Source organism: Mobula birostris, chromosome 17 (assembly GCF_030028105.1).
Source record: "Mobula birostris isolate sMobBir1 chromosome 17, sMobBir1.hap1, whole genome shotgun sequence".
Classification (NCBI taxonomy): Eukaryota; Metazoa; Chordata; class Chondrichthyes; order Myliobatiformes; family Myliobatidae; genus Mobula; species Mobula birostris.
The window spans coordinates 37,728,334-37,742,440 of NC_092386.1; the positions used below are offsets into that span (position 1 = coordinate 37,728,334).

Below are 14,107 nucleotides of genomic sequence, written 5' to 3' on the forward strand. Positions count from 1 at the left end.
CCATTCAGTACGATCATGGCTGATCATCCAACTCAGAACCCTGTGCCTGCATCCTCTCCATACCCCCGATCCCTTTAGCCACAAGAGCCATATCTAACTCCCTCTTAAATATAGCCAATAAACTGGCCTCAACCGTTTCCTGTGGCAGAGAATTCCACAGATTCACCACTCCCTGTATGAAGAAGTTATTCCTCATCTCAGTCCTAAAAGGCATCCCCTTTATCCTCAAACTGTGGCCCCTCGTTCTGGACTTCCCCAACATCGGGAACAACCTTCCTGCATCTAGCCTGTCCAATCCCTTTAAAATTTTATACGTTTCAATCAGATCCCCCCTCAATCTTCTAAATTCCAGAGAGTATAAGCCTAGTCAATCCAGTCTTTCAGCATATGGAAGTCCTGCCATCCCAGGAATCAATCTGGTGAACCTTCTTTGTACTCCCTCTATGGCAAGAATGTCTTTCCTCAGATTAGGGGACCAAAACTGCACACAATACTCCAGACGTGGTCTCACCAAGGCCTTGTACAACTGCAGTAATACCTCCCTGCTCCTGTACTCGAATCCTCTTGCTATGAATGCCAGCATACCATTCGCCTTTTTCACCGCTTGCTGTACCTGCATACCCACTTTCAATGACTGGTGTATAATGACACCCAGGTCCCGTTGCACCTCCCCTTTTCCTAATCAGCCACCATTCAGATAATAATCTGTTTTCCTGTTCTTGCTACCAAAGTGGATAACCTCACATTTATCCACATTAAATTGCATCTGCCATGAATTTGCCCACTCACCTAACCTATTCAAGTCACCCTGCATCCTCTTAGCATCCTCCTCACAGCTAACACTGCCACCCAGCTTCGTGTCATTCACAAACTTGGAGATGCTGCATTTAATTCCGTCGTCTAAGTCATTTATATATATCGTAAACAACTGGGGTCCCAACACTGAGCCTTGCGGTACCCCACTAGTCACTGCCTGCCATTCTGAAAAGGTCCCGTTTATTCCCACTCTTTGCTTCCTGTCTGCCAACCAATTCTCTATCCATATCAATACCATACCCCCAATACCGTGTGCTTTAAGTTTGCACACTAATCTCCTGTGTGGGACCTTGTCAAAAGCCTTTTGAAAATCCAAATATACCACATCCACTGATTCTCCCCTATCCACTCTACTAGTTACATCCTCAAAAAATTCAATGAGATTCGTCAGACATGATTTTCCTTTCACAAATCCATGCCAGCTTTGTCCGATGATTTCACCACTTTCCAAATGTGCTGTTATCACATCTTTGATAACTGACTCTAGCATTTTCCCCACCACTGATATCAGGCTTACCGGTCTATAATTCCCTGGTTACTCTCTCCCTTCTTTTTTAAAAAGTGGGGTTACATTAGCCACCCTCCAATCCTCAGGAACTAATCCAGAATCTAAAGAGTTTTGAAAAATTATCAGTAATGCATCCACTATTTCTTGGGCCACTTCCTTAAGCACTCTGGGATGCAGACCATCTGGCCCTGGGGATTTATCTGCCTTTAATCCCTTCAATTTACCTAACACCACTTCCCTGCTAACATGCATTTCCCTCAGTTCCTCCATCTCACTAGACCTTCGGTCTCCTACTATTTTCGGAAGATTATTTATGTCCTTCTTAGTGAAGACAGAACCAAAGTAGTTATTCAATTGGTCTGCCATGTCCTTGTTCCCCATGATCAATTCACCTGATTGTAAGGGGCCTACATTTGTCTTAACCAATCTTTTTCTTTTCACATATCTATAAAAGCTTTTACAGTCAGTTTTTATGTTCCCTGCCAGCTTTCTCTCATAATCTTTTTTCCCTTTACTAATTAAGCCCTTTGTCCTCCTCTGCTGGACTCTGAATTTCTCCCAGTCCTCAGGTGTGCCGCTTTTTCTGGCTAACTTGTATATTTCTTCTTTGGAATTGATACTATCCCCAATTTCCCTTGTCAGCCACGGGTGCAGTACCTTCCCTGGTTTATTCTTTTGCTAAACTGGGATGAACAATTGTTGATGTTCATCCATGCAATCTTTAAATGCTTACCATTGCATATCCACTGTCAACCCTTTAAGTATCATTTGCCAGCCTACCTTAGTTAATTCACGTCTCATACCTTCAAAGTTACCCTTCTTTAAGTTCAGAACCTTTGTTACTGAATTAACTATATCACTCTCCATCCTAATGAAGAATTCCACCATAGTATGGTCACTCTTACCCAAGGGACGCCGCACGACAAGATTGCTAACTAACTCAATTGCTCAATACCCAATCTAGAATGGCCTGCTGTCTAGTTGGTTCCTCGACATGTTGGTTCAGAAAACCATCCCGCATACATTCCAAGAAATCCTCTTCCTCAGCACCCTTACCAATTTGGTTCACCCAATCTATACGTAGATTGAAGTCACCCATTATAACTGCTGTTCCTTTATTGCACGTATTTCTAATTTCCTGTTTAATGCCATCCCCAACCTCAGAACTACTGTTAGGTGGCCTGTACACAACTCCCACCAGCATTTTCTGCCCCTTAGTGTTATGCAGCTCTACCCATATCGATCCCACATCCTCCTGGCTAATGTCCTTCCTTTCTATTGCGTTAATCTCCTCTCTAACCAGCAATGCCACCCCACCTCCTTTTCTTTCATGTCTATACCTCCTGAATATTGAATATCCCTGAATGTTGAGCTCCCGTCCTTGGTCACCCTGAAGCCATGTCTCTGTGATTCCAACTATATCATATTCATTAATAACTATCTGCACATTCAATTCATCCACCTTGTTACGAATGCTCCTTGCATTGACACACAAAACCTTCAGGCTTGCTTTTACAACACTCTTAGCCCTTATACAATTATGTTGAAAAGTGGCCCTTTTTGATTTTTGCCCTGTATTTGCCGGCCTGCCACTTTTACTTTTCACCTTACTACTTTTTGCTTCTACCCTCATTTTACACCCCTCTGTCTCTCTGCACTTGTTCCCATCCCCCTGCCACATTAGTTTAAATCCTCCTGAACAACAGTAGCAAACGCTCCCCCTAGGACATTGGTTCCAGTCCAGCCCAGGTGCAGACCGTCCTGTTTGTACCGGTCCCACCTCCTCCAGAACTGGTTCCAATGCCCCAGAAATTTGAATCCCTTGCACCATTTTTCAAGCCACGTATTCATCTGAAATATCCTCCTATTTCTACTCTGACTAGCACGTGGCACTGGTAGCAATCCAGAGATTATTACCTTTGTGGTCCTACTTTTTAGTTTATCTCCTAACTCCCTAAATTCACCTTGTAGGACCTCATCCCGTTTTTTACCTATATCGTTGGTACCTATGTGCACCACGATCACTGGCTGCTCACCCTCCCACTCCAGAATGTCCTGCAGCCGCTCAGAGACATCCCTGATCCTTGCACCAGGGAGGCAACATACCCTCCTGGAGTCTCGTTTGCGGCTGCAGAAACGCCTATCTATTCCCCTTACAATCGAATCCCCTATCACTATAGCTCTCCCATTCCTTTTCCTTCCCTCCTGTGCCGCAGAGCCACCCATGGTGCCATGAACTCGGCTGCTGCTGCCTTCCCCTGATGAGACATCTCCCCCAACAGTATCCAAAACAGTATATCTGTTTAGGAGGGAGATGACCTCAGGGGACTCCTGCACTACCTGCCTACTGCTACGCTGTTTCGTGGCCACCCAATTCATTTCTGCCTGTGTAGCCTTTACCTACGGTGTGGCCAACTCACTGAAAGTGCTATTCACGACTTTCTCAGCATCGCAGATGCTCCAGTATGAATCCAATCGCAGCTCCAGCTGCTCAATGCGGTCTGCCAGAGGCTGGGACTGTAGTTGAGAGGGTGGGTAGTTTCAAGTTCCTTGGTATACACGTCACTGAGGATCTCACCTGGTCTGTACATACTGGCTATGAGGTGATAAAAGCACAACAGCAGCTCCTTCACCTCAGACAACTGAAGAAGTTCGGCATAAGTCCCCAAATCCGTAGGATTTTCTACAGGAGCAGAATTGAGAGCATCCTGACTGGCTATGTCATTGCCTGATATGGGAACTGTACTACTTTCAACTGCTGGGCACTGCAGAGAGTGATGTAGACAGCACAGCGCATCTGTAGATGTGAACTGTCCTCTATTCAGGACATTAATAGCAGCAGGTGCGTAACAAGGGCCTGGAGGATCACCAGGACTTCCAGCTACCCCAACTGCAAACTGTTTCAGCTGCTACCATCTAGCAAACGGGACTGCAGCATGCAGCTGGTATGTACAGACCTCGTGAGATACTTGGTGATGTGTATGCTGAGGAGCTTAAAGCTGTTTACCCTCTCGACTGATGTCAATTGATGTCTCCATTGATGTCAATATCAGGGTTAGCCTGTCTCCATTGCTCCTGTAATCCACAACCAGCTCCTTTGTTTTTGCGACACTGAGGGAGAGATTGTTTTCTTTGGAGGTTGCCTGGGCATGCCATAGTTTAAAAAAACAGTTTCAGTCTGAAATAACTGTAAGAGTTTTCTTCTAATCACCAGGTAAGTGAAGGAACGAACTTTTAATAAGCATAATTAATAATATTTTCAGGTGATACTTCTTGCAAAGTACCTTGCAAGCAATGTAAACTGAATAAATCAGCAAGCCAAGTATCTTCAAGCCTCTAATCAATGGCCTGTCTTGCATCATAAGCACAAGATGATGGAGTCTGGGGCCAAAAGTAACAGCTGGAAGAATTCAGTGTATTAAACAGTATCTGTGTAGGCCAAGGGATGTGTCAACATCTCAGCTTGAGACCATGCATTAGGTCTTGAGGGAGAAAGGAAAGACAGCCAGTATATGGAAGTGAAGGGTAGATTGCTGGAACCAGATGAGATAGATGGGGCAGATGGAGGTGACGTGGAGGTGAAACAATGAAAAAGCTGAACAAAGGGAAAGAGAAGCTGGGTGAGGTCATGGAGAGGAAAAAGAAGTACAGCCAACAATAATACAGACATAGCTGGGGCCCATGTAAGTGTCAATGGGTACACCTTTGATGTGAAATTAATTAACCTGCTTAGTAACATAGCTCAATGAACAAAGTAGCCCCTACATAGTGTCACAGTAAGTTTTGCAGCTGCCTCACAGATCCAGCAACCTGGGTATGGTTCTGAGATCAGGTGCTGTCTGGCTGGAATCAAATATTCTCTGTGATCGTGTTGCTCCAGTTATTGCCTGCATCCAAAAGACACATGGATTGGTAAGTAAACTGACCATTCTAAATTGGCCTTAGTGAACATATGACTGATGGAATTGGGAAGTTGCTAATGGAAATGCGGGAAGAAAAATTTGGTGCTTAATGATCGGCATGGACACAGTGGGTCAAAGGGGATACTTCTGAGCTGTATGGCTCTATGTTAAAAGGAAATAATGTAGAGATGGAATTGTGCAGAGTACTAGCTAGTCATGATGCGTCAAATGGCTCTCTTTTATCAACGCATGTATAAGATACACTGCAAGCAATTTACAAGGACCACTTTAATAAATTCCTATCCTTATGAACTCTATCACCAGTAGTAGTTTAAGAACATTAACGTCTTCATGTTCTATTTGAAATCACTGAATACTAAATTCAACATGTATCACCAATAGGCCAATAACCTGGAAATTGTAATCAAACATCATTGTAGACATATTATCATTGTGTGAAGGTCATCAAGGACAAAGCTCACAACCAGAACCTCACTGCAATTAAGATAGGGTAATGTAAAGAATAACCTTAATGTGTAGAACATGCAGAAAACTATTTAGCCAAACAATTTGGCAACAATTAGCCGCAAAAAAAGAGTGCAACGTCTTTGGGCAAAAGTATCTTAGTTTACAGGTATAAAAAAATCCTATTATGTCAAGGATGCACCAGAAAGAGAAACAATTTATTTTTGCAACTAAGTTATACAAAACACAAGAAATCACCTTATTGTACCTTCAGCAACAATTCCTAATTTCACTTGTTGTGTTAATTGCTGAGGGTGATTACTTTTATCTGCTTTTATTAAATTTAATGCAAACTGTTGTTCTAAATGGGTCTGTGTGGTTCCATTTTATTATGATTCAAAAATTTAAAAATTAGGGAATGAAAGGTCATGTTTACCTAAAGATGTAGGTTTAATTGAGCGAAATTGATACTTATTTACTGAGACCAATCTAGGAAAATCCACAATTTACTACAACTTCTTAATATATGGCACTGGAGTTGAGCCAAATATGCAATAGCATATTGCTTGTTATATAATCTAAGTTATCTAAGTTATGTTTTCCTTCAAGAGAGGAATACTTTGATGAAATGCCTTACCCCCATGAGAGACAACTTTTCTGTAAGGTTCAATAGCTTTCATGTCAATCCTGTGTTCTTGTTCCCCAATGACAACAGTTCGCCATAACCGGTTATCAGTGCGTTCCTCTTCAGCTGTATATTCTGGTATAGGTTCTGCCACTTCTCTTCCCATATTGACTGTGCTTGGTGTTTCATCTAAAAGACAATACTTGTAATAAATATTCAGCATTCAGTTGTATGTGCAATGTACACAATTTTATAAAGAATGCTCTTATTAACAATAAAGACACAAGACAGCAAAATACTTGGAAATGGCAAAACAGCAGGTCTTGTAGCATCAGTCGAATAGAAAAAATGCATTTGATATTTCAGAGTCCTACACCCCCTTCTGAACTAAATAATATTAAACAGAATAAAAAGTTGAAATAACCTATGCAGTGCTTGGTATAAAAAGTGAAACATAAAATATTAGTTGGTCAGTTGGCTATGTAATGGTGTCGGGGCATAATGAGGGAATAAATAATATACTGGAGAGGTTAACTGGGAATCTGCAAATTAGTCGGGTTAGGACTTCACTAAAAGTGGATAAACTAATGCTACCCTGACAAAAGAGTCATAAAATTCTAGTTTGTTACTAGAACAGGGTCCTATATTGGAGAAGGGGGTTATGAGAAAAATTATAAAAAAAAACACTTTAGCCACAGTGGTTCTCATTGTAAATCTAAGGTTATAAAAACTTTTCTGTACTAGATCTTATGCACCAACACTTACAGGCAGAGGAATTTCTCTTTCACTTGGCAAGGTTAATGTAGCGTAGCATAGCAGGTCATCCTACTGCCTTAACACTCCACTAACCCTGGACTGACCTTCTGATGACTTACAGTACATGTGGAGTTTCACATTCTAAATGTGACCATATGGGTGATCTGGTTTCCTCCCACAGTCTAAAGAAATGCTGATTGTTTGGTTAATTGGCTGTAGTAAATTACCCCTAATATACATGTATACCACAAGAAAATTGATGGGAATATGAAAGAGACTAAGTTACAGGGCAAGGAATTAATGACACTGCTGGTCTTTGACAACCCCCAATATCTTGCAGCACATGAGAACAGGAGCAATATACCCAAAAATGAGTGTCAGCAGATACAATGACACTGTTAACACTGGATAGTTCTTCAGCAGCAACCCGGTCATTTGATGACATATTTAAATAGGAGATTATTATGGACATTGTATCTCAGAAGTAATTAGCCATAAAAGCTCAGTCAATCAGCTTCACCTACCATGATGTCATTCCAACTTAACAACAATTGCAGGAAGCACCTTCGCTTGGTCATGATCGGCTAAAGCCAGATAAACCGATATGGAAATTACAAAGTCACCTGTGACTAACATTCATTTGAAACGAAAACAAAGGATAAGAACTGCTCAGGAACAGTTATTACCCCTCAACACTCAGACTCCTGAACCAGTGGGGTTAACTTCACTCAGCTTCACTTGCCTCATCACTGAAATGTCCCCACAACCTATAGACTCACTTTCAAGGACTCTCGTTCTGGATACCTATTGCTTATTTGTTTATTATTATTATTTCTTTTTTTTTCTTCCTTTTTGTATTTGCACAAAAGTTTGTTGTCTTTTGCACAGTGGTCATCTGTCCTGTCAGTGCAGTCTTTCATTGATTCTATTATGGTTATTGGGTTTACTGAGTATGCCCACAAGAAAATGAATCTCAGGGTTGTATGTATGTACTTCGATAATAAATTTACTTTGAACTTTGAAAGGATAACACCAGTCAATATAGGCCTCATGCCCGCTGCCAAATCCATCCAAGATGTCGTATGTGATGTTGTTCTTTCGATTTGCTGTGTAGAGTGTCAGGCCGTACTACTCTTCACAATATCTCCGTTTCAGCAAGTGTCTGGTAATCCATCCAACAGTGGGTTGCACTGCTGCTTGATCACCAGACTGCTTCCACTTCATAGTTTTTAGCACCTTAGTCTTTTCCATCAGCCTCAACAAAGATGGCCAATGGTTTGAAATGTTTTTGACCCTGCTGTAAAGGATATCAAGTGAAGAAAAGTAAATTGGCCAAATAGCACTTAATGGCTGATTTTTGCATCTATTTTCTGCAGAACAAAATTCAAGACGCACAACAGCATCAGGAGTGTAATATATAGGTAACAGTACAAAACAATCAAATTATGCTACTTTGGAACATTATTTTTCACCTTAATAATCACATGTAATTGTTATTAGCAACTATGAAAAAACTTGATTTATATTAAAAGTAAATGTTTTGATATGTAGCTTCTAGTCAAATTTAGCAGTTTATGTATATTGGCTTTGCCATCTGTCAGATTTTGTTTAATCTAACACTAGTGCAACAAATAACTCGATGCTTCTGGTCACTGTTTCATTTCACTTGTGAACGTTAAAACTGTTCATAGAAACAGCTGTCACTGTGAATATTTCACAACATAAAGTAGTTCAGCATTTTTCATTAGGAATATTTTTCATCTCGGCAGAGTGGTGTTCATGAGATTTGTCAATACACACGCAGTGAGCAATAAGGCACCTGCCTTGGCGGAAGCAACTTCAACATGGTAAATGAATCCTGTCATGAGATTCCACTGCTCTCAGCAAAGCCAAACTAACCTACTGATAACCACCGAGAATTCTATGTAGATATAGTGAACATAAAACAGTATAGCACAGTATGGGCCCTTTGGCCCCTGGTACTGTATCAACCCGTTACCTACTCCAAAATCAATTTGATGCCTCCCTCCCACACCCACATCACCCTCTGTTTTTCTTTCATCTTAAATATTCCTAACATGTCTGCCTCTACCACCACCTCTGGCAGTGTGTTCCACACACCCGCCGCTCTCTGTATAAAAAACAGCCTCTGAGTTTCTTTTGATCACCTTAAAATTATGTCCTCTCATATTAGCCATTTCCTTCCCGGGTAAAGGGTGCTGGCTGTCAACTCTATTAATGTCTCTTATCTCTTATGCACCTCTATCAAGTCACCTCTCATCCTCCTCCATTCCAAAGTGAAAAGCCCTGGCTTTGCTCAACCTTTCCTCATAAGACATGGTCCCTAATATAGGCAGCATCCTGGTAAATCTCCACTGCACCCTCAATGGATCTTCCACATCTTTCCTATAGTGAGCTGACCAAACTGAACACAATATAGGATGGCATGTCATTACAGTAGCTAGTGTAATACCTTATAGTGCCAGCTGTAAGAACAAGATTCAGTTCCTCTCACTGTCTGTAAGGAGCCTGTAATTCTCCCTGTGACCATGTCCTCCAACCTATCATACTAGCTCCCGTCTGCCTGCGACTAAGCTTAAACATTTGAAATATATATAAGAAATGTGTGCCATTCAATTAGGACGGTCAGATTAAGGGGAGGTTTCTCTGGTGAGGGTCACTAACGTTGGGCTTAGGGCTTTTGTTCAAAAGGAGATGAAGAGAAAAGACGCAGGAGAGAACCAGTCGTAGCGTACGATCCAGTGGGAGACCCATTTGTTCGAGATGGATTGCGAGAGACGTTTGGAAGGTGGTGTGTGCTTTCACGTTGACCGAGGGCCCAGCATGTGAGTGACAGAGAAGTTCAAGATGAGCTCTAACTTGTGCACATTTGACTGTTTAATTAGAATGGGTCCTTTTCTGTTTGTTACTCTTTACTAACTCTTTAGTTAAGATTCATAAATATAATTCCTTTAATCATATACAGTGTACTGTCTGTAATTTCGTGGCACTAACTTGTAACAAGGTGGTAGAGGGTAGCAAATTACACAGCATCCACACAAACCGGGGTTTGGGGTGGGATCGAGTGCACCTCAATCTCACGAGTTTGGTGGGGTCGGAGGTCGTCGTCCCTAGACTTACGCAGCCAAGGAAACCAGGGTGAGATATATATACGTAAATACATCCTGCAACATTACAATGAAATTCACAACAATTTTGCTTTATGTACTTCTTGGCTTTTTTACTTTGTGTCCTAGCTTTATAGAGAAAGGTTTATCTTGCCCAGCATTAAGTGAGTTTTTAATAGATTTGGGGATATTTCTATTACCATCACAATCATGCAATTCTCCTTGCTTCCTACTGCAAACAGATGGGCTTTACAGGCTGACATCCTGTCAAATGTGGGAGAATTACTTAACCTTCAGCTGTCCAATCCACATTTCAAATCTTACCAGTGACTGCCAGGTACACCTAAGCGATTCACAAACAAAGCAGGTCCCAAGAGCTGTCTTCTTTGAATGACACCAGCAACTTTATTTGCATTATTGATATTCAGTCTGTTGTAGAGCCAAACAGCACAGAAACAACCCTTCTGGGGCATCACGTCCTTGGCAATGTTTTTTTCCCCATCTACACTAATCTCAACTGTCCACATTAGGAACATGCAACACACAATAAATGCTGGAGGAACTCAGCAGGCTAGAGAGTGTCTATGGAAAAGAGTAAACAGTCGATGTTTCGGGCTGAGACCCTTCATCAGGACTGGAGAAAAAAGATGAGGAGTCAGAGTAAGAAGATGAGGGGAGGGGAGGAAGAAACACAAGGTGAAAGAGAGGTGCAGACAAGGGGTGAAGTTTAGAGCTGGGAAGTCGATGGGGGAAGAGATAAAGGGCTGGAGAAGAGGGAATCTAATAGGAGAGGACAGAAGACCATGAAAGAAAGGTAAAGGGGGAGGAGCACCAGAGGGGAAATTTCTTCACTCAGAGGATTGTGAGAGTGTGGAATGAACTGCCAGCACAAGTGGTCCATGCGCGCTCTATTTCAGCATTTAAGAGGAGTTTGGATAGGTACATGGATAGTGGAGATATGGAGGGCTATGGTCCTGGTGCAGATCAATGGGAGTAGATAGTATGCTGTACTTCTCTATAACTCTCTCTCTTAGTCCATGATACTGACTATTTGGAAGTACCAAGCCTGCTGATAATTTCTTGGTTCCTTTCCCATTGCCATCCTGATCTGTAATACGATATATCACTATTCATCTATCACTGCTGGAGCAGGATCCTGTTATGCCCTTTATGACTCAGCCAGAGTGGCTAAGTTAACAAATTTCATGTCACAAGCTGGTAATAATAAATCTGATTCTGATTCTGACCACAGGTGCTGCCACTGCTTCATAACCCAACAACCTGGATTCAGTCCTGGCCTCTGATCCTGTATCGAGTTTTCATGTTTTCCCTATGATGACATGAGCGTTTCCCTGGGTGCACCAGTTTCATCCCATGTCCCATAGGTACGCCAGTCAGTAGGTAGTTATTTACTGTAAGTTACTTCTTAAGCTGATGGTTGGAGAACCAGGTTGGAGGTGATGAGCCTGTGAGACAGAATAAGCTATAGGAAAATAGGTGAGGGAATGGGAATGGGAATAATGCTACCCTCCTGTATCTTGAGCTTTGGGAGACCAGTGAAGAGAGTGTGAGCAAAATAGAGCCTAAAGTAGAACTTCATAATTGAAGAAAAAGTCAACTGCAAATGTATGAGTTGTGCTAAAATTCCTTTATCTCCAGAAACATCAGGAAATACCACTAACTGTCTTAAGGGGCAGGTAAGCTCTGTATCAACAGTGAAGAAACATAATACAGACAAATTTCTCTATCAACTTGACAAATTAAATAAAATCTGTTGAGGACTAAAAGGAACTACATGACCGCAGGAACGATAAACATGCCAAAGTAAGATTTTCATGTACAACACCATTTCTTTACTGAAACAATCTTGCTTCATCACTGTTTCCTTTCTGTTAAATTGCAAGATGAATTACCAGAGTAACATATGACATTTTCCTTTGCCAATTAATTTTTAAAGAAATACAGACAAAAATGATGTCTTGCTTCTTAATGGGAAGTTATCAGTGAACCTTTGAAGACAACAGCAAATATTTGCATTAAAATATTTTGAACGACGTATTATTACAAAAACAGTTTGTCAACAAGCCTGAAAATATTTGTTTTGCCACTGAATAGCTTTTACAGACGTACACAATTACTAATCTGGGTTCTTCTTTTCATTTTTCTTACTTTCCGCATGAGAGACACTGACCCATTTTTCTGCAGTGAGTGCTCAGTGATTAAAAGACTCCTTTGTGTACTCACTAAATCCACATACATTTCTTTGATTACAGATGATAAATATTCAATGCTATTTTCAAGTCAAATCAGCAGTCCTTTTATAACGTTAAGCCAAATGCTTCAAAGGTCCGCCATTCTTCCACAGGAGGAAAACAGAGACTAGAATTAGCTCAAAAAAATGTACTGACGGTACATATCAGAAATAATTGACGTCTACAGTGGCTCTGAAGTAAATTAAAAATCTAAAAGAATTTGACACAGTACAACAAACACTGAGTTCTAGAGAACAATGGTCTTATTGCTGAAATATCAGTAACTGATGATGGAGCAGTGGAGATGGAGTGAGGGAGGTGATTAGTATGCTGGTCACAGAATAAAACAGGAAATAATGTGATGGGAGATTCAAAATAAAGGATTCAGATCAGGCTGCTCTTAGTGATGACTTTCCCTGTGGCAGTCTGCGGAAAGAACTCCTGCAGGTCCCACAAATAGATTTCTCTACATTCTATAAGATGATCTTGGGGGCTTAAGGTTTTGTGAGTTGATGAATCTGTGACTGAACCTCTTCACTACTGAGTTTTAGGGGTTCACCAGGGAAACTATCTGTTCCCAAGGCTTTGTAACTTGTTAGTTGGGATTTGGTCTTTTTTGAATTTGTGCTAGTCAGAAGTGGCAGTAAGACTGGCCTGAAAAAGTAGCCGAGGGGTAGAATTAAGAGAGCTCGAGCCAAAGCAGATCTGTAACTGAGGAGGTCTCAAAGGATCTCTTGCAGCAGGCATTCACAGCCTTTCTGTCTCTAACAAGTTGACTTGCATCCTTTGCTTTCAGTGTGGTGGGTTCTTTACGTACTGGCCACAGATAACTTTTGAAACCTTTAAGAACCCAGTCATGTCATCGCAGTCACTGGGGTTGCTGGGCTTCTCATGCACTTAGCATCTACCACGTGTTCTTTAGATCAACCATTTACCGCTGCACCTATACTGCAGATGCCCTCAGGAACCCGCAGAGCTGTTTCTTTTCCTTTGTGAAGTGGTGAAGCTTTCAATGCAAAAACCATTCATTAGCTACTTGGTTATTCTCATCAAAGAAGCCCTGGTTCTTCTTGGTAAACTAAGAGTATATGTGTTGGTCTCAAATAATAGTTGTGACATAAAGCTAAGGTGACAGAAGAAAAGTGCAGTCAGTTCCTCAGCTCAATGCAATTGAACAGGTGGATAGGGATACTTAATAAAGTGACCACTGAGTGTAAAACTTCTATGGGATCCAACACATGTAGGGATGAAGGGGAATGAGAGGGTGGATGAGTTGGCAAAGAGGGCGTTAAAGAAAGAAAATATAGAAATGCACATTAGTATCAGTAAAGCAGAGGTTAAGTGTGTGATCTGGGGAAAAATCAACCAAATGTGGCAAGAAAGATGGGACAGGGAGGGGAAAGGGAGGCATTTATATCAAATACAAAAAAGTGTTGCAGGTACTAGGGTAGGTAGTCGATACAGAAGAGAGGAAACTGTCTGGACTGGGTTAAGGCTGGGGCACTGTGCATTAAACAAAACATTGAAAATGATAGGGAAACACCAGACAGGATTGTGTGAGGAAAGTCAGGAAGAGGAGTCAGTAGAACATGTAGTTCTGAGTTGCAGGAAGTATGGGATACAGAGAGAGATGATGAGAATTAATCTAAAGGAAC

The 14,107-nt window shown here is 41.4% G+C and overlaps 1 protein-coding gene across 4 annotated transcripts in view; it reads right to left on the minus strand.

The window, feature by feature from the left end:
* Positions 1 to 14,107, minus strand: part of LOC140211620 (protein prune homolog 2-like) — a 329,851-nt gene that overhangs the window by 35,877 nt on the left and 279,867 nt on the right. For all 4 annotated transcript variants that reach the window (XM_072281551.1, XM_072281550.1, XM_072281553.1 and 1 more), the window contains one exon: positions 6,329 to 6,505. In XM_072281551.1, the coding sequence (XP_072137652.1) occupies positions 6,329 to 6,505 (177 nt within the window). The remainder of the gene's footprint in view (positions 1 to 6,328; positions 6,506 to 14,107) is intronic.